We start from the raw sequence: 21,889 nt of genomic DNA on the forward strand, positions 1-21,889 counted from the left end.
GTCTCCCGGAGATCACTTCAACTCTTTGGACCTCAGCCACACGCTATAACATGATAACATGAGGTCCCACTGGATGGCCGTTGAGTCCCCTTTTAACTCTCGCCTTCAGTGCGCCCGAATCTGCTGTTTTTCTGAATGACCCCTCATTTAGGTCACATTGCGATAGTTCTGTGCAGCAGCAAATGAACGACCTATTAGCTGTATGTGTGCACAGCTTTCTTTCTTGGTTTCATTACTGAATGTTTTCTTCTTGTCTTCCTTTCAGAGGCAAGTAGAGTCCAGACCTGAGCCGGGAGAAGAAGGAGCCCTCTCAGATATTTTCCGTCGTTCCCATTACTTTTTGGATACAGTCCTCCATCCTAGCCAGACGTATGGCCCTTTCTCACTCCACTCACACAAACCTCCCCATGGAGCCACCCACGGTTTCCTCAGCTCTCTCTCAACTTCCTGCCTCTGCGACTTTGCTCCTACCATCCTCTTCTTCTTTGTCCCTCCTGGACTGGCCACTTGGGTCCACCACGCTCCCTCTCTCCTGAGCAATCACAGTGCCCACAGTGACAGTTCCACTTGGTAGAGGACTGTCTTATTCTGCCTCGTTTCCTCTCTTGAGGGAGAAAACAACATTTTAGGGACCCTTGAGTCTCTCATAGTCCTTGCAACATGCCTTGGACAGGGTGCTCTGTAAATGTTCGTTGGTTGGTTTTATAGTAGGTGCTCAATGAAATATATATACCACCTTACAAAGAATTTTACATGCCTCAACTCAGCAGGTGCTCACAGCAACTTGTAAGAGAAATCTTAGTTCATTTCCAGTTTTCTTAGTTCATCTCATAAGTGAGAGACTCGCTCAGGGTAAAACGGATCTTCTATGGCCCCTCCGTATGTGCTTTGGTGAAGACCTTGAGCCTGGGAATCTCACATTCAGACTGGGCTTTCCCATTTAAGAGACCTTGGGCCCTTCCTTATTCTCTTGGAGCCTCGATTTGCTCATCTGTGGATTGGGGATAACAGTACCTATCTCATAGGGTGTTTGTGTTAATGGTGTCATGCATGGTTAAAGCTAAATATGCATTAGTTACAACATTATTATCATTACTTTGATGCATCAAACTGCTTTCCTGTAAACAGACTTGTTGACTATAATTTTATAGTCTGCCACACAGTGGACACTCAACAAATATTTGAATATGTGGACTAAAGGATTATTTAGTTTTTATCCTAGGTTTTTCCCTAAATCATTTTTCCAACTGCAATCAGGGCATCATCTCAGGATCAACAACATTATTCTGTCCTTACAGCCCACCCCTCCCATTCCACACTGCCCTCCCCGCCCTCTCCCTCAGACCCAGCGGATGCAGCAGAGCCAGGAACCCGGGAGATGGCAGCCACATGAGGAGACCGGGGTTTGCTTCTGGCCGGAACTGGCTGGGAGCCGGACAGCTTTGGCCGTTACTTACCACGCCCACGAATCAGCTGCCAAAATCCCAGGCTGGTGGTGAGGTGGTTTGTAAACGAGAGAAAGAAGAGCTGCTGAGTAGGCCCACTTCCAGGGTTGGCGGAGCCCCAGCCTCACAGTTTACAAGAGGAGGTCCATGGCTCCTTTCTCCGGGGAAGTAAGTGACAGAGACACAGGCGTGTGGGCCAATGGAGAGTCAGGTTAGAGGCAACGTCCTCAGGCCTGTCCCCAATGGGAAGCAGTTTTGTTTTCCCTTGTCTCTCAGGCACTGGACCAACCACTCACTGGGAAAACAAGTGCTGGTGCCAGAGCCTCCTGTGGATTCCAGGCTGCCTTTGCAGAGACAGGTACTGGGATCCTCCTGCTCACGGCTCCCTCCGGGCTCACGCTGTACACACTCAGGGAGCGTGGGTGTGTGTCTTAAAGGGATCAGGTGACCTGATTCACAGGTCGCGGGGCCAGGCTGTACCCACCTTGCTGGCTCACGTTTCTGCTCCCTGGCAGCTGGTTATTCTTAGCCACGGATTACTTTCCTTCTCAATTGATTAGAACTGTTTTGGGAAAGTTGCTGGGCAGGGAGGACATAGTGAAGCAGGAAAGGCAGTAAGGGAATAGGTGGCTGCCTTCTACCTCTGGGGCACGTGTGCAGGGCCACACTCCTCAAGCTTGCCCCCTCTGCTTGGCTGCCCCCTTGCCCGGACCCTCCCCTGCTCTGCCCTCTGCCCTGGCAATCCTGCTCTTTCTTAGTTAGCCAGCCCGTTGTGGAACAATCAGATGAACTAATGGCCGAGGAAATGCATATGTAGCTTGAGAAATAGAAATAACACACAGAGAACTTCACTGGAGGACTTGACAGTATCAGACAGCGTCCGAGGCGGAACAGACCACTGACAGCTGAGCCCCACCCAGTTTGTCCTGCTCACAGCAGAGGGAACTGCCCCGCCTCCTCCTGAGGAAGGTGACGTGCCTACAGGTGGCCATGGTTTATATCACACGACCCGATGCCCTGGCTACTGCTGATTAGACAGAGAAGGGCCACTGTGCCAAGGGCAGAGGTACAGGTTGGTTTAGCCCAATGAGCTGGCCTGCTGCTAAACATTGATAGGGATGGCAATGATCAACTAGACAAATTGTATTTTCTCTCTCTGGAGTTTGAGCCTGAGACCTATAGAGACAGTTAGAGAGCAAAACCAGAGCTGGACATACAAGCAGGGAAGGCATGACAGGTTAGCTGACAGTGGAGCAGGGCTCAGTGGCGAGGGGGTGGGAGTGTGTTGAGCCCTCATTAACCCTCTGGTTCTTACACTGGGTGCTGATCTCAGGCGCCTGCCCAGCCCAGGCTTCTGCATTTCCATACGGACTCTCAGAAAGAGCCCTCTTTATGAGACACACTCTGTGGGTCTCTCTCATTTACCACCCAGAGGAGTTAATAAGGAATTCATATGGCTTGGTTTATAGATGAGGGCGTCCAGGCTAGGAGGCCATGGGTTGCTCCCCAGCTTACAGAAAAGCCTGCTTTCAGAGGGCGGGGTTTCAGGCATAGGGTGAGGGTGAGTGTGGGAGTGTGGAGCTTGGGAAAGCAGTGACAGAGGTAGGGAAGGAGGCGAGGAGAGAGGAGATGCTGAGTTCAGTCATTCAGACTTTCTGTCAAATGTTGTTATATTTGCTGCTGTGTCTGCCTTGCTTACTCCACTCACCTTTCCTAGGTTTTACCCAGAGGGAAAGTAGTTTAGTAAGGGGGGCCGAATGAGTAGAAATATCCCCTCAAAGGCAAACCCACAAAACTGTCGTATGTTCCCAGGGCAACTCCAGGCTGGTTTTGCGCTCATGTCTAGAATTCCATCCAGACCTCGCTGCCCATCCCCCGATACTTAATGGGAAGAGAACTTACAGGGAGCTCTCCTTATCCCACGAGAAATGCCAACAGGAAAGGTCTTATTGTGAGAGGCTTTGGACCTCGGGCCAAACTTTGTACTGGATGGAAAAACCCTCCAAATGAGATTTAGAGCTCACACACCTTCTTTCCCCGCAGGCCCATGGATCCAGTCCGGGTTGCCGTGGTGGGGGCAGGTGTGATGGGGCTCTCCACCGCTCTGTGCATTTCCGAATTGGTCCCAGGATGCTCCATCACAGTCATTTCAGACAAGTTCACTCCTGAGACAACGAGTGATGTGGCAGCTGGGATCCTTATTCCCCACGTTTATCCAGGTGAGAGGGATCTTCCCTCCTCTGTTCGACATGGGGATGTCAGGTAGAATGATGACGCATGGAGTGTCATGTGAGCTTTTAACATCTTATTGGTTCATCTGTTAGCAAGAGCTCAGTTATGCTGTAAGATAGGAACAACCTCCAAACTGTAGCAGTTTAAGAAGCAAGGGTTTACTTCTTGCTCACGGTATATGTTTGTTGAGCATCATCAAGGGATCAGCAGGGACCTAAGCTGATGGAGCAGCTGCTGCTTGAATGTCATCAGTATCTGTGTGTGTGGGGGAGAGAGCTCTGGTGGGGAGGGGTCTCACCTCTGCAATGAAAGGCTCTGGCCAGTGACTTTTATCACTTGTGATGACAGCTCATTGGCCAGCACCACTCACATGCTCTCACCCCTCAGAGGAGGCCAGGAAGTGCGATTCTGTAAGGCTCCCAGAAGATGGACAGGCAGAAGTATTTGGTGAACAGCACTAATAACTGCCACAATTGGCAACTCTAAGTCTTTCCATTGATTCCAGTAATGACCATCAAGTCAGAAACTACCTGTGTGTAAGGGACCAAGATCCTTATCTCTAAGCCAGAATAGAACAACCAGTCAGTATGTGTTCAGGCTGAAAGATGCATTGGGTTTGAGTTTGTTTTTGCTTGTTAATCCTCACCTGAGGATTTTTTTTTTTTTAGAGAGAGTGGAAGGGAGGGGGAGAGACACACAGAGAGAAACATCAATGTGAGAGAGACACATAGAGAGAAACATTGACATGAGAGTGACTCATCGATTGGTTGCCTTCCACATGTGCTCCGACCAGGCCCAGTGGTAAATACCTTCTGTGCTCATGAGTATCAACACCATATGAGGACCATACTGGTCTTATAGGGTCGTGTGAAAATTCAATGGATTAATATATGTAAAGCACTTAGAACAGTGCCTGGGACACAGCAAGTGCTATATACTTAGTTGCTGTTGTTATTACCGCCACTCGGGCTACCGTTTCTTTTTACCAGCACGAGAACATGAATTAGGTCACCAGGCTTGCTCTACTCGCTGTTGAACTGAGTAGAGCAGTTCTTTTGGGATGATTTCATGTGGATCTCAGCCACTATTTTGTTTTTCAGGTTTTGGGTGGGAACAGGGAATGCATTTCAATACAGCCCCATACACTGGCCTAGATTGTTGGGGTATAATCCTTAGGGGTCTAATCTAGTTTTCTTTGGAGTTTATTGTTTATTTCTTCCTGATCTCTACCCCGGTGGCACAGTCCACAGTCTTGGAATACAGTATCGAGTACACAATGGGCACATGCTTAAAGACAGCACATTGTCTCTCCTAACAAGTTTTGAAACCCTGCTATTGAAACGCTCTCATTGACCTGGGGGTTTGTCTGGGGAGCAGGGTGACTCCAGGGGCATGTTCACTCTACTGTGACCCACAGGGACATCTCTCCAAACAGAGCTGACCAGCATCCTTTGTGCCTCAGTTCCCTCCTCTCCTCTGTGCTGCCCCCACTGCAGCCCCTCAGAATGACTGTTCCCTGGCCTGGCCCTGGTCTCTCTCTGACGAACCTTCCACAGGAACCAGAGGGCCAAATACTTTACCCACAGTTAGATCTACCTGTGCCTGCTTTGGACACTCTTATTTGGGGGCTGCACCCTGACCCTTATTTCCTCCCTGACAGGCCTGCCACCCTTCTAGAAGCTGTGTCCAGGCCCCATCTCCTGGGCTCTGGCAGGGATGCCTGGGGAATAGGGAGCACTGGTCCGCAGGACTCTGACAGAGGCGGTGCTGGTGCGGTCCTGCACGCCCCTGCTGCCTGTGGCATGCTGCTCTAAGCGGGCCGTGATTCATGGGGTGGAGCGGATGGAGGTCATGGCAGCCTGGCTGGGGCTGCAGGGAGCCCTTCCTGAGGAGCTCACCTTCATCATTCAGGGCTTGTTTCCTTGTGGCAGGGGGTGAGCTCTCCAGCTTCCCGTTGATGTGCATTCCCTTCTCTGTCCTGGCTGAGCTGGGCCTCACAGGTCTCCCTTTGTCACCCACCATGTTTTCAGTCCCCAGGAAAGTGGCCCTGGATTCTTTCTCCTCTTGTTTTAACTGTATGGCCAGCTGGATGCCTCACCATGAACTGACTTCCACTCAGGTTGGTTATAGACCCTTCAAGGACCTCTGCCCAAGACCACCTGCCAGCTGGCTCACCGATCAGATCCCCCCTCATTGGCTGGTTCCCCCTTTGTTGATTGTCATTATACAAACAGATGCTGACAGCATGTGTCAACATTCAGAACTCTGGTTGCTGATAAATCCTCCACAGTGTGGTACTTGATCTAAACGTTCCTCTTCGCCTCTTTATTCTTTTCCCCAGCGTCTAGAACAGCCGTGGGCAAACTACGGCCCGCGGGCCGGATCCGGCTGGTTTGAAATGAATAAAACTAAAAAAAAAAAAAGACCGTACCCTTTTATGTAATGATGTTTACTTTGAATTTATATTAGTTCACACAAACACTCCATCCATGCTTTTGTTCCGGCCCTCCGGTCCAGTTTAAGAACCCATTGTGGCCCTCGAGTCAAAAAGTTTGCCCACCCCTGGTCTAGAAGGAGCTCATCTGAAGCATAGTCATTATAATTTCCCTTTCTGTTCCACTTGCTTTTCTCCCTGATTATAGACACACCCATCCACAAGCAAAAGCAGTGGTTCAGAGAGACCTTTGACCACCTATCGGCAATTGCCAATTCTGCAGAAGCCGGGGAGGCTGCCGTTCACCTGGTGTCTGGGTAAGAGGAGAGCTGAAGTTATTTTAGAATTTAGAATGATCTAAACAGACTTCAGAGTTCAACATATATTATTGTTGGGTGTCTGCTGTGTGCAGAATGCTGACCTGGATGTGGGAGGATTTAGAAGAACAGTTTAGGCTTTACTCCAAAGAACTCGAGAAAGGCAAGTTACGGTGTTAGACTTTTTAGTAATGAACATCCATTACAGTTTCTCAACAAATACTGCTTTGAGTTTCCTTGGAGGTTATGCAGTGATTTGCAAATATGGCCGCAAAAATATGTCAGGTAAGCAGTGAGGTGGGTTATGTGAGGATAATGGGGCTGATGGAAAGCAAACAGGTGTGACACTCGAGTGGGTGCAGAGACCCAAACTATAGGGACATCTTATATACTCAGTGTCCCTGGAGAATGCTACGTTCCAAAAATGTAAATTTTGTGGTCACCAGAGTTACCTTGTGAAGTGCCACTTAGGAAAAAAATATTTCTGAAATGGTTAGCCCATTCCTATTGATTCTTCATGTCTGATTTCAGGAGACGCACAATTAAACAAAAGAGTTTAAAAATAAATCCTACGTAACATTTCTAACACAAACCAGCACTTAAAATATTGCAATATCTTTCTATATGGTCTTAAGTGGAGATCACTAACCATTCTATCACTTTTAACTTAATGACATAACCTATATGTCATCTGTGTTATAATACAGTCATGCCCTACAGCCTTTGAAAGAGCAGAGGGATGTTTGCCTTTTGCTAAATTCTTAAATCCACTGCACCCTTTGTGCTATTTCTAAAGCAAAACAAACAAACAAACAACCTCCCCCGCAAACAAAAACCAAAAAACCCTGTCCTCTCTCCTCTTTGGACAATGTCTGCTGACATTTTTTGCTGGTGAACACACCTGCATCAGGCAGGTTTCTACCCTTTTCCTTTTCTTGCCCTCCCTCACCATCACAAATACCAAAATATGTTGACATCACTAATTCCTCAAAGTCTTTGTCCAAAGTAGCAACTTTCACTTCTCTACCTTCCGAAGATAGTTCTATAACTGTCTCCAAAACCAGCTGATGAGCCACGTAGGCAAATGGTTCTCATTAATAGATGACCACCCTTCATTTTTGTCAAAACCAATGTGGTCCCGTCTAATTCACAAACTTTGGCTCTACGTAATTTTTAAAAACAGCTGTGTCCACAATTTAAATGACCTTTCAAAAGTAAGACTGCCACCATTGAGGTTATTATAAAGTAGGCACGTTAAGCTATTCCATAAGAGAGCTCTTCATTTCCCCTCACATGAATGATTTTTATCCCACTTGCTTCCAAAAAGGATTTGGATGAGTCAAGCCAAGACAAGGCACAATGCTCTGTGCATCTTTGGCTTAAGTATATCACTTTATTAATCTGTTTATTCCTTCAAAACAAGTTTTCAGCATTCATCAGTGTCAGGCACTATCCTAGGTATTAGGGATATATAAATGAGCAATTTAATACATACTGCTTGGCATATAGTAGATGCTCAATAAATATGTATGAAGTGATTTTTTAAAGAAGGACAGACATGGTCCTGCCCTCATGTAGCTTATGGTATGTGGATAATGTCCTAAATCTAATGAGACACAAATTACAAAAGCAGTTATCTGGAGAATAAACTTGCTCTGGGATTTTATGAGAAGCCACCAGGAAGAAAGTGATGTTTTAGTGCAGACCATCCAGATGAGGGTAAGTTAGTCCGGTGATGTGTAGAGGTGAAAGGGGCACAGACAGGGTCGAGGACAGGGGAGACAGTATTCTGGGTAGAGGGAAGGGCACATGCATAGACCTGAGTCTGGGGTGACTGTGGTGTGTTGGAGGGATTGAAAAATTACAATGTAATGGGAAGGATTTTACACAGTGAAGTAACTGATCATAGTTACATTTCAAAAATTTCTGTCTGTAGTGTGGAAGACAGATTTGTGGAACGTGAGATGATGATGGGATAGATTAGCTGTTGATAGTGGGGATAGAGAGTAGATGAATTAAGAAATGCTTAAGAGGAGATTTATTATTATTATTTAAATATTTTTATTGATTTCAGAGAGGAAGGAAGAGGGAGAGATAGAAACATCCATGATGAGAAAGAATCATGGATTGGCTGCCTCGTCCAAGTCCCCCTCTGGGGATCGAGCCCACAACCCGGGCATGTGCCCCCGACTGGAATCCAACCTGGGACCTTTCAGTTCTCAGGCCGATGCTCTATCCACTGAGCCAAAGTGGCTAGGGCTATTATTATTATTTTAATTCTCACCTGAGAGAGGGAAGGAGAGAGAGAGAGAAAGAAAAAGAAACACGATGTGAGAGAGAAACATCCATTGGTTGCCACCTGTAGGCACCCTGACCAAGGAGCTAACCCCCAACCTGGGTATGTGCCCTGACTGGGAATTGAACCCAGTCTTTGGTGTATGGGATGACACTCCAACCAACTAAGTCACCAGGCCAGGGCTTATGAGGAGATTTGATGGGACCTGATAGTTGATGGCATGCAGGGGTTGAGAGAGTAAAGGGTGATTTTTGGGTTTCTGGCATTAGCACCTGTGTGGATGGGATCCCATTTTCTGAGTTGGATAAGATTGGGGAAAGGAGTAGGGGAAGTGTGTGTGTGTGTGTGTTTATTGTATGAGATACGAGGTCGACATTCAGTGGGGAGTAGGAAACACGATGGGTGTGGATCTGATTTTGGAACTCATGAGAGAGAAGTGGGCTGGAGATGTAGCCTGCTGAGTGTTTGGCCTACAGATGATGAAGATATGGAAGAGGGCAATGTAGCCCAGAGAGCTTGCAGCATGAGCACGCATTACAGAGCCCCAAGGCAAACTACTTAGTTATGAATTACTCACATCATTAGCAACCATGTACAGCACTCAAATGATTTTCCTGGCTATTTTAGAGCAGCCATGATTTACAACATTTATTCCTATTGATGAAAACACTTGTAAATTCAACATATGCCTCACAGCTATTGGTAGAATTATTACAGGCTTCTTATTGTCAATCAATATCATTCCAGCCTCATCCACCCCAACCATGACTTCGCAGGAACAGGACTTCTCCGGACAACTTCTGTTATCAAGAGCTAAACGAATGACCTACAACTTAAGTCATAATTTGCACCCCAGCCTCCTGGACTCTCACCACTGCTCATTCCAATTTAGATATTTTGTTCAGGAATGAGGCCAACCTTTAAACTTTTGATGGTTTGCTTATAATTTATGTCAAGCATTATGCAAAACAGAAAAAAGCTTTCCTCTAATGTGCATAGTCATAAGTAAATAAGAAAATCTAGGTAAGAGCTTTTTGGAAAAAAGAGAATTAAATCCAATCTTTAAAAGATACACTACGGGGGGTGGGGAGGATGGGGATGGGGGGGATAAGGACACATTTGTAATACCTTAACTAATAAAGAATTTTAAAAAAAGATACACTACCTTTTAAATGTCTTATTCCCCTCACTCATGAACATTTTAAATTTAGCTGCTAAGGTATCTGAACCCAAGAGAATGGAAGAATAGGTCTTTTGCTCATGTACAGGAAGTGTGATTTTTCATTGCTTTAGAGATTGTCACATGGGGTTCATAAGAGATGTGTTATTTCACAAAATTCCAGGAAATTTATTCTCCTCATATGCTTCAGTTGGCAGGTATTTCAGAGCATTCCTACTGAACAAGTGCCATTCTGGGCTGACGTGGTTCTGGGGTTTCGAACGATGACCGAGGCTGAGCTGAAGAAATTTCCCCACCATGTGTTCGGTCAGGCTTTTACAACGCTGAAATGCGAAGGTTCGGCCTACCTCCCATGGTTGGAGAAAAGGTCCGTTTACATGGCTCTTTGCTGCTTCCTTCATCGGTCATAGCCATAAATAACTTCTTAGCTATTCATAAAATATATACTGAAAATTCTCTGTGGTCCCTCAGAGCTCTTGCATTGTGTCTCGTTGGTCACAGATGGCTAGGGCTTTGAAAACAATTTGAAGACAGTGCTTGAGCCACAGGAGTGAGTCACGCCATTCTTTTTGACGAGTGACACGCCCATCTTCTACTTGTAGTGTGCATCTTGATGCACAATATGGTTCACCACCACCACCACCACCACCACCACCACCACCACCGCCACGACACACCAGTAAAACCAAGTTATTAAAATAGTATCTTAGTCTCCTGGCCTGTACAATGGAGTTTGGAAAATATGCTCCCAGCTATATAAAATTACTAGTAGATGATTTACTCTAGTTCTTTGAATGTGAGAATCCTATGCTTACTATAAATTATTTTTGAATATTTTCCTCATTGGTGATAAAGAAAATAGCTTCATTGTTTTTCTTTTGTTATAAATAAGAACTCTAAAACTGAGGGCTTATCTAAATTATGTAATTCCTTCCTCACCAAGGTTAGCCCCAAATACCTTCAACTTGCATTTTGGCTTGGTTTTCAGGATTCCTCTCTCCCACAGCCTGCCTCTCTCCCACAGCCTGGATTTTAGGCTTAATGAAAATGGACACTTGGATTTCAGGGTGATGTAGTGAGCACAGCCTCTTGAACCCTCCCCCCGCCATTTCCTCCTGGGTGGTTGGGGCAATGGTATCCTCCCTGCCCTGGGTGAGTCAGTTGCAGGAAGCTCCAAGAACAAAGTCACCAAGCTTCTTATACCCCCAACCACGTCACTCGAAACCTCCCGAATAACTACTTCATATGATGGTAAAGGCGGCCATGTAGGTACCTAATTACCTAAAACATCTAGCTTCCAGGTGCAGTTTCCTCTGACATTTTTGTGCCATCCTAATGCATTGGCCATGGCTACACGGTAACGACTGAGTACCACCACATGGTCACGTCACAACTGCACAAGGATGACTGGTCCCTGGGCACATTCTGTAAGTTTTCTTGTGAGGCATGAGGGCTGGGAGGAACTCAGCACAGCGAGCCTGACAGGGCTTCCCAACACCCTGTGCTCTATGCTAATTTAAGAAGTTTCCAGGTGGAGGATGAACTTTCATCAGTAGCTCAACCAGCAAGGTACCCTTGAAATGGAAAAGAAGGATACTTACATTTATTGAATTCCTACATAATTGTCATAAAAAACCATGAGAGCTCAGCACTCTTGTCTCTAGGTTATAGCTGAAAAAACAAATTTAGTGAGTTTAATTAATTTGTTCAAATGCCCAGGCTGGTAAATCCTCTTATTTTTTTGAATTAGGAGAATAATTTTGAGTTCTAATTGGGATGGTTGGAACACAGAACATAATGTTTAAATATTAGCCCTCTCCTGCTAATATCCCTGTGGTAGACATAGGGGAGCATGTCAGCCATGTTCCAACCATCTAGTTAGGGAGACTAATACAAAGGAACATGCAAGACAAAAATGTCCCAGGCAGTTAATTTATGTGCTAAATAAATGACATAAAGAAGAAATACTTGGGTATTTAAAATACCCAGATTAATTTGGTATTTATTTGGCATCTAGAATGATATAGAAACTCTACTGCACTTAGAAAGGACAGCCCGGCTAGTGTGACTCAATGGTTGAGCGTCATGGTTCCATTCTGGTCAGGGCACATGCCCAGGTTGTGGGCTTGATTGCCAGTAGGGGGTGTGCAGGAGGCAGCCATCAATGATTTTCTGTCATCGTTTCTATCTCTCTCTCCCTCTCCCTTCTTCTCCGAAATCAATAAAAAAAAATTTAAAAAACCCCACATAAGGACAAAGTACAGGATTTATAGCTGTGAGTACTTGAAACAGAGTTTATCTTTGTATTATTATTTATTAAGTATTGTACTGTTTTCCATATGAACAACTGTAAACCTACTTTTGCCCCACCCTGTATATAATTTACTTGGCTTTGAACTTTTGAAATAGGTTTTTATTTAGGTTCCACTTTTGGAATCCCCAGTTTCCAAGAATATGAAGCAATTGGTGGCTAGAATTCGGCCTGCTCGGGCCATAGAAGCTCTTGAGGTGTTTGTTTCCATGTTCCTGCCCATCACTGCCCGTAGAGGGTTGAGCAGGAAGTTGCCAAGGCTCACCTCCTGGTCTCTTCATCTCCCCAGGGTAAAAGAAAGGGGCGGCATGATACTCACCCGGCGAATAGAAGACCTGTGGGAGCTTCACCCGTCCTTCGACATCGTGGTCAACTGTTCGGGCCTGGGAAGCAGACAGCTGGCTGGAGACTTGGAGATTTTCCCCGTGAGGGGCCAGCTACTTAAAGTCCAGGCTCCCTGGGTGAAGCATTTTATCCGAGATGGGAGCGGACTGACATATATTTACCCCGGTGCATCCAACGTAACCCTGGGTGGAAGTAGGCAAAAGGGAGACTGGAATCTGTCCCCAGATGCAGAAATTAGCAGAGATATTCTTTCCCGATGCTGTGCTCTGGAGCCCTCCCTCCACGGAGCCTGGGACATAAAGGAGACGGTGGGCTTGAGGCCCTACAGAGCAGGTGTTCGGCTGCAGAAAGAGCTCCTAGCCCGGGATGGCCGGAGGCTGCCTGTGGTCCACCACTATGGCCACGGGAGCGGGGGCTTCTCCATGCACTGGGGGACGGCTCTGGAGGCCACCAGGCTGCTAAAGGAGTATGTTCAAGCCCTCAGGGCCCCTGCTCCCAAGTCAAAGATGTAAGTGACATGAAATGACAGCAAATGGCCCAGGAGACTACTGACCAACATAATTTCTGATACAATGTGTGTGAGCAGATTTGGAACTAGTACTAATCTAATCTAGTGCTATTCTGGTACTAGATTTACATCTATTACTAATCACCTGGAACATAAAGCTCTATTTCTATTAAAAATAAAGATTTTGATAAAAAAGATTTCTTTTAGATCTAGTGTCCAAGAATCTATGCTAATTTACATGGATGCTGGAAGCTGTAGGGATTTCGACATATTTGGCTCATAAATCCATAGGAGGAGACAAGGCATGGGAGTCACTGAGCTCACTGCCAGTTGCAGAGCTGCCCATGATGCTCCCTGGTTGTAGTCGAATGAGATTAAAGTCCTCATAAATAAAATTACACGGGGATCACGCGATACAAGTTTATTACAGTTAATGAAAGACAAAGCATGACTCCTGCTAGAAGAATTCCTGGTAGAAGACACAGTGGCATCAACTCCATAGCTGTCTGGGGCCAACTCCCTGAGGGCCGTACTTTGCATTACCATGGGCAATTGAGAGCTGGCTTGTTGTATGGTGGACGGTGCCCAAGCATTTTTGAAGATTGAATAGAATGTGCAGCCAAAGAGCTAATTTGCTAATTAAGATGGAACAATCCTTCTGAATGAAATATAACCAGAGTTTTTTTGCAAGTTTCAAAAAAAAAGTTCTGGGGAGGAGGGGTTGTGTCTCATGATAAAATGAGTTTGGGAATTAAATATATCTAACTGGTTTCTTGACGCGGGCCTACTCAGAGCCTTTAATCTCTTCATGTGTATTATGAATTCTCAGGAGGGTTTGGTTTGAGTGAATGGCAAAGGAGATGCTCTTCGTTGAGATAAGGAGGCTTGGGAGAAACAGGGGTGATTTTAATTTGGAGGGAAGATGGCGTATGTGTAGAGATGAATTCTATTTTGAATACTCTGAGGGAGATGTGGGGTTGGCAATGAGAATGTGGGGAAGAAAAAGCCTCTAGTACAGTTTTATTTTTGCTGTTTTGTTCACTGAGCTTTTGCATCTGATTTTGTTTGAAGAAAAAATTCTGCTGGGAGAGAGAAAGAAGATGTATGGGAGAGGGGTTGGGGCAGGGGCTGGGTGGAGAAAACATTCCAGTGTGGGTTCTTTTCTATAGATTTCCACCAGGGGGTGGTATTGTATTAAATTCAGATAAATTGGCAAATCTGAAATTTAGAAATGACTGGAAATAAAAAATGGATACCAGGTGATTTGAGCGAATCTGTGATTCTTTGGAGTATATATGCCCCAAATGCCTGTTGTTCTGAATTCTGTGTCAAGTATTTGATAAATGTACAAACTTAGATGAAATACATACAGACACACGAGCACAAACTCTCATTACATGAAATTTGTGAGAAATAATGTTATGATAAAATGGCATTTTAAAGAAGGGGGAATACATTTTTAATGGTTAGAAATAAAAATGAAGCATGCTGCTCAGAACAGGTAGTCTTTCTGTCACTTTCATGATGGTTTGAAGTGTTTTGAATTTGTTGCTTACGGCCCAGTTTCAATAATGCTGCATTTTCATGTCGTGTAGGCAGGCTCACACTCTATGACACGGTCTACTTGCTACTCTCAGAGTTCAGTTTCACTCTGTATGTTATATTTCTAACGCCCAACATCACAAGACTGAAAGATTGGAGGCTTCCTGAGAAAGTGGTCATGGCTGCAGCCCTGCTTCATTTTCACTAGTGGCTAAGAATGTGCTTCCAGTATTGCTCAAAGGTTTCGGTCCCTAGCTGCCAACCGGGCTGCACATTAGAATCCTCTAGGAAGTTTAGGAAAAATACTGATGTCCAGCCCTACTCTATTAAATTAGAATCTTTGGAGGTGGGCTGGGCTGTAATATCGGTATTTGCTCAATACCACTTGCCTTCCCTTCCTTTCTCGCCTTCTAGGGGCATCGTCCTGGGATGTGCTCACGTAAGCAGGGATGTCATAGGTACTTCTGGGCAAGGTGGCCAAGCTGTCTCCCAAAGTGGGTCTCTAGAAACGCCGGGAATCACCTCGCTGCCTGTAGACAGCTATCTGTCTTTGTCTGAAAGATGAGAGACAATTTTCAAACGGGCGATGGCCGTTTGTAAAAATAGAACGCTGACCCACAGCTTACAGCAGCCTGTCCAGGAAACCTTATTTATAATAGCCAGCCCCGGGAGTCAGCCTGCTATAGGTCAGATTTGCAGGAAGCCGGGTTGCTATCTTTAGTAATAATCCAGAAAGCTACACCATCATTTCTGAAACAATTGGCCCCAAATGGCCAGGAACTTGATGAATAACTGACAGGTCCCCTAATTTTTGTTCCATTTCTAACGTAGGACCAACCAGAGAAAGCTCAATGTGCTCTCCTAACCAATCACAGTGGACGCCTTGCTTCTTGTTGGCCATCTACAGCTTCCCAGGGTGGCAGCCTCCACTCAGGGCACACCTGCAGTTCCTTTTTTTCACTATTAAGCTTCCAGTTCCTCTGCCTGCCTTGAAGTGATGGTGGCTGACTCCTTTGCTAAAGCAAGCCCTGAATATAGCCATTGCTTTTCTCATGTGGCTGGCCTTTCCTTTCCTTTCCTTTTCTCTTCGTTTCTTTTCTTTTTATTCCACAAAGATTTCCTGAGGTCTCTGGTGATCTGTGCTAAGGCCTGAGAATGGACTATTTTGCTGTTGGTCCCCCCCCGACCCCCGTTTTCTATTACAGACCATTGAAAACTTATTTTTTTCAGAACATGGAGAACAACTGATTTCTTCTTAAATCCCCGTGTTTGACACAGTGTCTAGCATTTGTGCCTGAGCTCAGACCTGCTGCTCCTGTGACCTAGAACAACATGGCAGGTGTGAGGGCACTGGTGTTGCAGGCACGGAGCTTCTTCAGCAGAGGCTATGGACACACTTTTAGGGTTTATTCACTTAGGAAGAAAAGAAGCTGTACAGAAAGGCCATGGCCCAGTAGAACACGATAGAAGAAAGGCTATTTTTAAAAATTATAAATGTTATAGTCTTCCTTTTATTGAATAGATTCATTCAAACCAGTTGCTATTGAAACCAATTTTTTTCTCACCCCATTAAGAGCTTTATAGAAAAGGAGGGGAAAAAATGATGATGGGACCTGTGTCCGCTGGGAGTTGTAGTTCTGGGAAACCTGGTCCAGGACTCTCAAGAATGTCAGGTATTTGAAATGAATGTAATGTTACCCCCACCCCGCCACCCCCAATTTTTTCTTTTCCCCATAGCATAGCATTTTTTTTCTTGATTCCTCTCATCTTTCTTCTTGGGGTTGTGAACGATGGAGACACATAGGAAACCTGTTTCCTCTGGGTGTCATTCACTTAGGAAAAGCCGATTGAAATGTTCAAGCGGTCCCTTTCTTCTTGAAAAATCTCAGCAGTTTGCCACGAGGCCTGGGGGCTTTCTTATCCCAAGTGGCTGTGCCGCCTATAAATCATAGCCCTAAGCAGCAAAAGGAAACGAGTTAACCAGATCCCAGAAAATATGTAACCAGTGTTTCTTCAATTATTAGCAGAACAACTGACTCCCATCTGCTCAGAGCACCTGCCGACCTGGCCTGCAGCCACATTACCCACAATTCCACCGCCCAGAGCCCGTTTCTCTTGAATTGTCATTTTACCCTGGTGCATGTTCTGTGATATCAGCCCACGCCAAATCTTTTCATGCATTCTAGTATTTCTTTTCCATACAGACCCAAGCTGTCTGGCAATGGAACTCAGGGATTGTGGCGAAACACCATACAGTTTGCCTACTCTGTTCAGGGCCCTTTTCCTAAATCTGCTCAGACCTGGAAATTCGCTACCTGGTATCTCTTGTGTCCTGCCTCTCTGGTCACAGCTTATTGGATCATAGGAAACCATCGGTTTCAAACCCCAAATAGTTGGCATGTATTTCTCTCTGGACGTAGGCAGTCCAGGACTGTCGTCAGGACCTCATCAGTGGCCCAGGCTGTTCACATTCAGCTATCTCCAGGATGTGGCTCTTGTGCTCATGGCTCCAGGATGGCGGTGGGAGCTCCAGCCAGCACACCACCACATCCACCCCCAAGGAAACTTCCCAGAAGACTCATGGAGCACATTTGCTTATATCTCACTGCATGGGATTCAGCCTCAGGCCTACACTGAGATTCAAGGGAAGCTAGGAATGTAGTCCATTGGCTTTTGACAATGGAAAGTCCAAGGTCTGAGCAGACTCTGCTAAAAGTATCAAATTATAAATAGGGTTGAGACAGTCTGATCCTTAAGAATTGGTACTAAAGGATTGTGTTTCCTAGTACTGGTAGGCTCTGGAGACCTGGAAACTTGGGCTAACAGTCCAAGTTGTTCAGGTTTACACAGAGGAAGTCAGGTAAGAAAGAGGCAGAGAAAAGCAGACGGTTCCGGTCCCACCATCCCCTGAGATTCTGATTTATTGGGTCCGGAATCTATATTATTTACTTATTTTTATGGAATTTATTGGGGTGATATTGGTTAATAAATTATGTAGGTTTCAGGTATACAATTCTATAATACATATACATGAAATCTATATGTTAAAAAAGCTCCCCAGATGATTCTGATGTAAAAAAATCAGAATCAGGGTGTCTCAATCCTGGATCCACATTAAAATGACCATGGTAAGGGAGTGGGGAGCTTTTTAAAAATATTACTGCTATCCCTGCTCAAGTGATGCTAATTCTGTTGGTCTCAGGATGGGTCCAGGTATCAGATTTTTGTTTTGTTTTGCTCTCCAGGTGATTCCCATGCACAGTCAGGGTTAAGGATCTCTGGTCCAGACAGCCAAATGGGATTTTTGTTCAAGGAAGTTACTGTAACCCACATTTGAGTGGGTGCAAAAGTAACGCAAAACATGGGAGACCAGACATATGGAAAGTGCTATGGTGGGCTAGGTGAACAGCAGGATGCAGGGATCAGTGAGGGAAGGGCTGAGCTGAGACAAGGCATCAAGCTCGCCAGAAGATCTTCTGGCCAATGTAGTTTCCAGACACAGGACTGATGTTCTTATCTTCTATCTTGTTCCTCTCCTACTAGGAGCCAGATCCCAGGCACAACATACCTGGAAGCTGCAGAGACCTTAAAGGCAGGGAAGAGACATGGTAGCTGCTCCCTTACCAGACAGCAGCCTTACACTCCTGCGTGGTCCCAGTAGACTAATGCCAGTGGAATGTGCAGACCTGGATTGGGGGAGGGGGGGGGTGTTAATGGACATACCGGCTTTGATTCTAAGAAAATTTTCTTCATGCTTATTCTTTCTTGCTGGTAAGATAACTCAACTGCCTGAGAATGCAGGCCATGAATGTATTCTCTGTGGTATACGCAAACTGAGATGTTAGCAGTATGTAGATAGGTTTTTGTAGTTTTTAAGGAAAATCAATCAGCAAGCCAAAAAAGAGAGCTTGTTGAATGAGGCTTACTAGTTTTTTTCAAATTTTAGCTGGGATAATCTGTTCATTGATGCCACATTAATAATTTACTCACCCAGTCATTCAACAAAAAGTTTTTTGAGTACCAGGCTTGGTGTTTTTGGTACCCGTCTTCAGGTATGAAGTGTTAAACCAGACATGTCCTTGCCCACATGGAACTTACAATTTAGTGCAAAGCAAATCATAACCCTCAGGCCAAATTTGGCCCTCTGCCTGTTTTTGTGAATAAAGTTTTATTGGAACACAGCCATGACCATTTGTCTACATATTATCTCAATGCTTTCAGGCTACAGCAGCAGAGTTGAGGAGCTGAGAGACAGTGTGGCCCACAAGGCCTAAAATATTGACTATCAGGTTCTTTCAGAAGCAGTTTGCAGACCCAGTGAATAGTTTAAATGTTTTCCCATCACAGGGATTCCCTTATTTTTAAGGTGCCTTAGACCAGGGTTTTTGGTGGAAAGGAGAGAATTTATTTAAATGTGCTCAAGGAGATACTGACCTGGCAGGGGAGATACCGTGATCATGAAGGTGGCTTTCCCATTGCACTTATCCATTGCTGACCGGATGTGCTGACCCCAGCGGTTTCCCCAAATGTGAGGGACTGTGTTCGTGCTCTCCCCTGAAAAAATAAAAATAAATGTGCTCAAGGAGAAAGGAAAATTATGATAAAATATATCCCAGTGGAACCCAGGGACAGGAAATTAATGCAGGCATTTCTCTTACAGCATGAGTCTTTGCCATGTAAATTGGCCATAATTCAATTCTATTAACTAAGGAACATAATCTACATTACTAAGGACACCATTGGTTACAACAAGATCTTGACCAGAAACTAATAATATAATCAGGAATTAGCTCTGCTATGAGAAAAAACTGTTGCCTGAGCAACAAGAGTGCTTTGCTTGGGTAGTTTTGACTTTGTTTATCCTAACAATGGGAAATAATAATGGTAAAGGAGATAAGGATATACAAAATGTCCCCTGTTGGTGATAGAAAAAAGAAGGACAAGATTTAAAGGGAAAGCTAGAAGTCACTAAATACTGAATTTGTTCCATGATATTTAGATTTTATTCTTATAGCTTTAAAAAGTATCCTTATTATTAAAATTACTACAGAAAAAATAACCTTTTTTGGCGGGGGGGGGGGGGTGATCTGAAACTTTCCAGTTCCCATTGCCTTTCCTTAATATAATAATTTTTATTAAAAATTTTAAATTAGTTCTTACCAAAACTTTTTTTAAAAATGAGATTTCTGAGGAATAAAGAATTGGCTGTCTAGTCAGACCTCATGCCGGAGACCAATTCCAGCATGTCATAATTTCAAGAGTTTCATCAAAAGGTTGATGAGACTTGGGGACTCAATAGGGTTGAGTCACACATCTAGTCACCTGCACCTGGGAATGGCTAAAGGCATTTCCCCAAACCTGAATAGGATACATTAAATAGATTGTGGCTGCCAGACAGCTAAAAGGCATCTTAATCTACATGCTATTGCCTCCTACTGGCCAAACACCTGAACAGCCATAAGCTAATTCCCCCATTCTGACAATGGACTCTGTACCAAACCCTGACCCGTTGAAGTGTATATCTCTGCCTCGCCTCAGGACAAATTGTGTTAATAAAAAGCATGGGGTCCTGGGGACAGAGAGAACCTAAGGCCTTAGACTTAAGATCTTGGATCTTAGCGCCTTTAGCTAAGCTCCTCTGACCCCCAATGCCTTCCAAAATTATATCTCGTCTCCAGATTCTTTATTAGTCTCTGGATTCCTATTTACGCACAGCCTTCTCCAGATTCCTGAACCCTTCTTGATGCTGGGACAAGAACCCCGGCACCTCATGAGAAGTGGAACTGGAATCCACACCATCGGCTCTCAGGCCTTTACACTGCACCACTGGCCTTATTTTCACAGTCCTACCTCAGGGCTATATCAGCTCTCCAGCCCTATGTCATAATTTAGTTTGCAGTGGCTTTAACTACCTTTCCTTTCCACAAGGTATCACGCTGGTCCACTACATTGTTGACACTATACTGACCGGACCTGGTGATCAAGAGGTAGCCACTACTCTAGGTTTATTGGTAAGACATTTGCAGATCCAAAAGTGGGATAAATCTGACAAGAATTCAGGAGACTCCCATCTTAGTGAGTTTCTAGGGGCTCAGTAGTGTGGGGGGCATATCAACATATCCCTTTTAGGGAAGGATGTGATGCCTCTGGCCCCCTCACAACCACAGAAGAGGCACAATGTCTAGTGGGCCTCTTTGGGTTTGGGAAGCAACGTCTTCCTCATTTGAGTGTGTTACTCTGGCCCATTTACTGAGTGACCTGAAAGTTGCTAGTTTTGAATGGGTTCCAGAACAAGAGAAGGTTGTGCAACAGGTCCAGGCTGCCGTGCAAGCTGCTCTGCCACTTGGGCCATGTGATCCCGCTGATCCACTGGTGCTTGGAGTGGCAGTGGCAGACAGGGATGCTGCTTGGAGCCTTTGGCAGTCCCCTATTGGCAAATCACAGTACAGGCCCTAAGGATTTTGGAGCAAAGCCCTGCCGTCATCTGCAGGTAACTACTTTCCTTTTGAAAAACAGCTCTTGGCCTGCTACTGGGAACATAGTAGAGACTGAAGGCTTAACCATGGGCCACCAAGTAACCATGTGATCTGAGATGCTCTGCACGGACTGGGTGTCATCTGACCCACTGAGCCATCATGAGCATGCACAGCAGCATTCCATCACCAAATGGGAGTGGAATATAAGTGAGTGGGTCCAAGCAGGTCCTGAAGGCACAAGTAAGTTACATGAATAATAGTCCAAATGTCTGTGATTTCCATTTCTGCTACACTGCCTTCTTGCCCCAGCCTGCACCTATGGCCTAATGGGGCATTCCCTGTGATTAGTGGAAGAGGAGGCCTGCGTTACAGGCACCAGCTGAAAGTGGACAGGTACACACGATAGCCCCTTCCTGGGACATCCCTGAAGAGAAGTAGTGGAGGGAATCCTTCCAGGGGGAAGAACTTCAAGCAATGCACCTGGTTGTTCACTTTGCTTGGAAGGAGAAATGACCAGATGTTCGATTATATACCGATTCATGGGCTATGGCTCATGGTTTTGCTGGATGGCTAGTGGACTTGCAAAGAACATGATTGGAAATTGGTGACAAGGAAATCTGGGGAAGAGGTATGTGGATAGAAATCTCAAATGGTCACAGAATGTGAAGATATTTGTGTGCCATGGGAATGCTTACCCAAGAATGACCTCAGCAGAGGAGGATTTTAATAATTGAGTTATAGGATGACTCATTCTGTGGGTACCAATCAGCCCCTTTCCTCAGACACTCCTGTCATCGCCCAAA

At 45.2% G+C, this 21,889-nt stretch overlaps 1 protein-coding gene and 1 pseudogene across 2 annotated transcripts; both read left to right on the plus strand.

Moving 5' to 3' along the window:
- The first annotated feature begins 1,484 nt into the window (after positions 1–1,484).
- Positions 1,485–13,822, plus strand: DDO (D-aspartate oxidase). Of its 2 annotated transcripts, XM_023745335.1 has the most exons (6): positions 1,485–1,613; positions 1,722–1,803; positions 3,489–3,664; positions 6,320–6,428; positions 10,095–10,271; positions 12,505–13,822. In XM_023745335.1, exons 3-6 carry the CDS (start codon positions 3,493–3,495, stop codon positions 13,070–13,072), a joined length of 1,026 nt encoding a protein of 341 aa, XP_023601103.1. In that variant the 5' UTR covers positions 1,485–1,613; positions 1,722–1,803; positions 3,489–3,492; the 3' UTR covers positions 13,073–13,822. The 2 variants fall into 2 exon arrangements, with proteins under 2 accessions (XP_023601103.1, XP_006104091.1); XM_006104029.3 differs by having other exon boundaries at positions 1,607–1,803.
- Positions 13,823–19,036: 5,214 nt separating this feature from the next.
- Positions 19,037–19,167, plus strand: LOC111823529 (annotated as a pseudogene).
- Positions 19,168–21,889: the final 2,722 nt, after the last annotated feature.

Source organism: Myotis lucifugus, unplaced genomic scaffold, assembly GCF_000147115.1.
Source record: "Myotis lucifugus unplaced genomic scaffold, Myoluc2.0 scaffold_537, whole genome shotgun sequence".
Lineage (NCBI taxonomy): Eukaryota > Metazoa > Chordata > Mammalia > Chiroptera > Vespertilionidae > Myotis > Myotis lucifugus.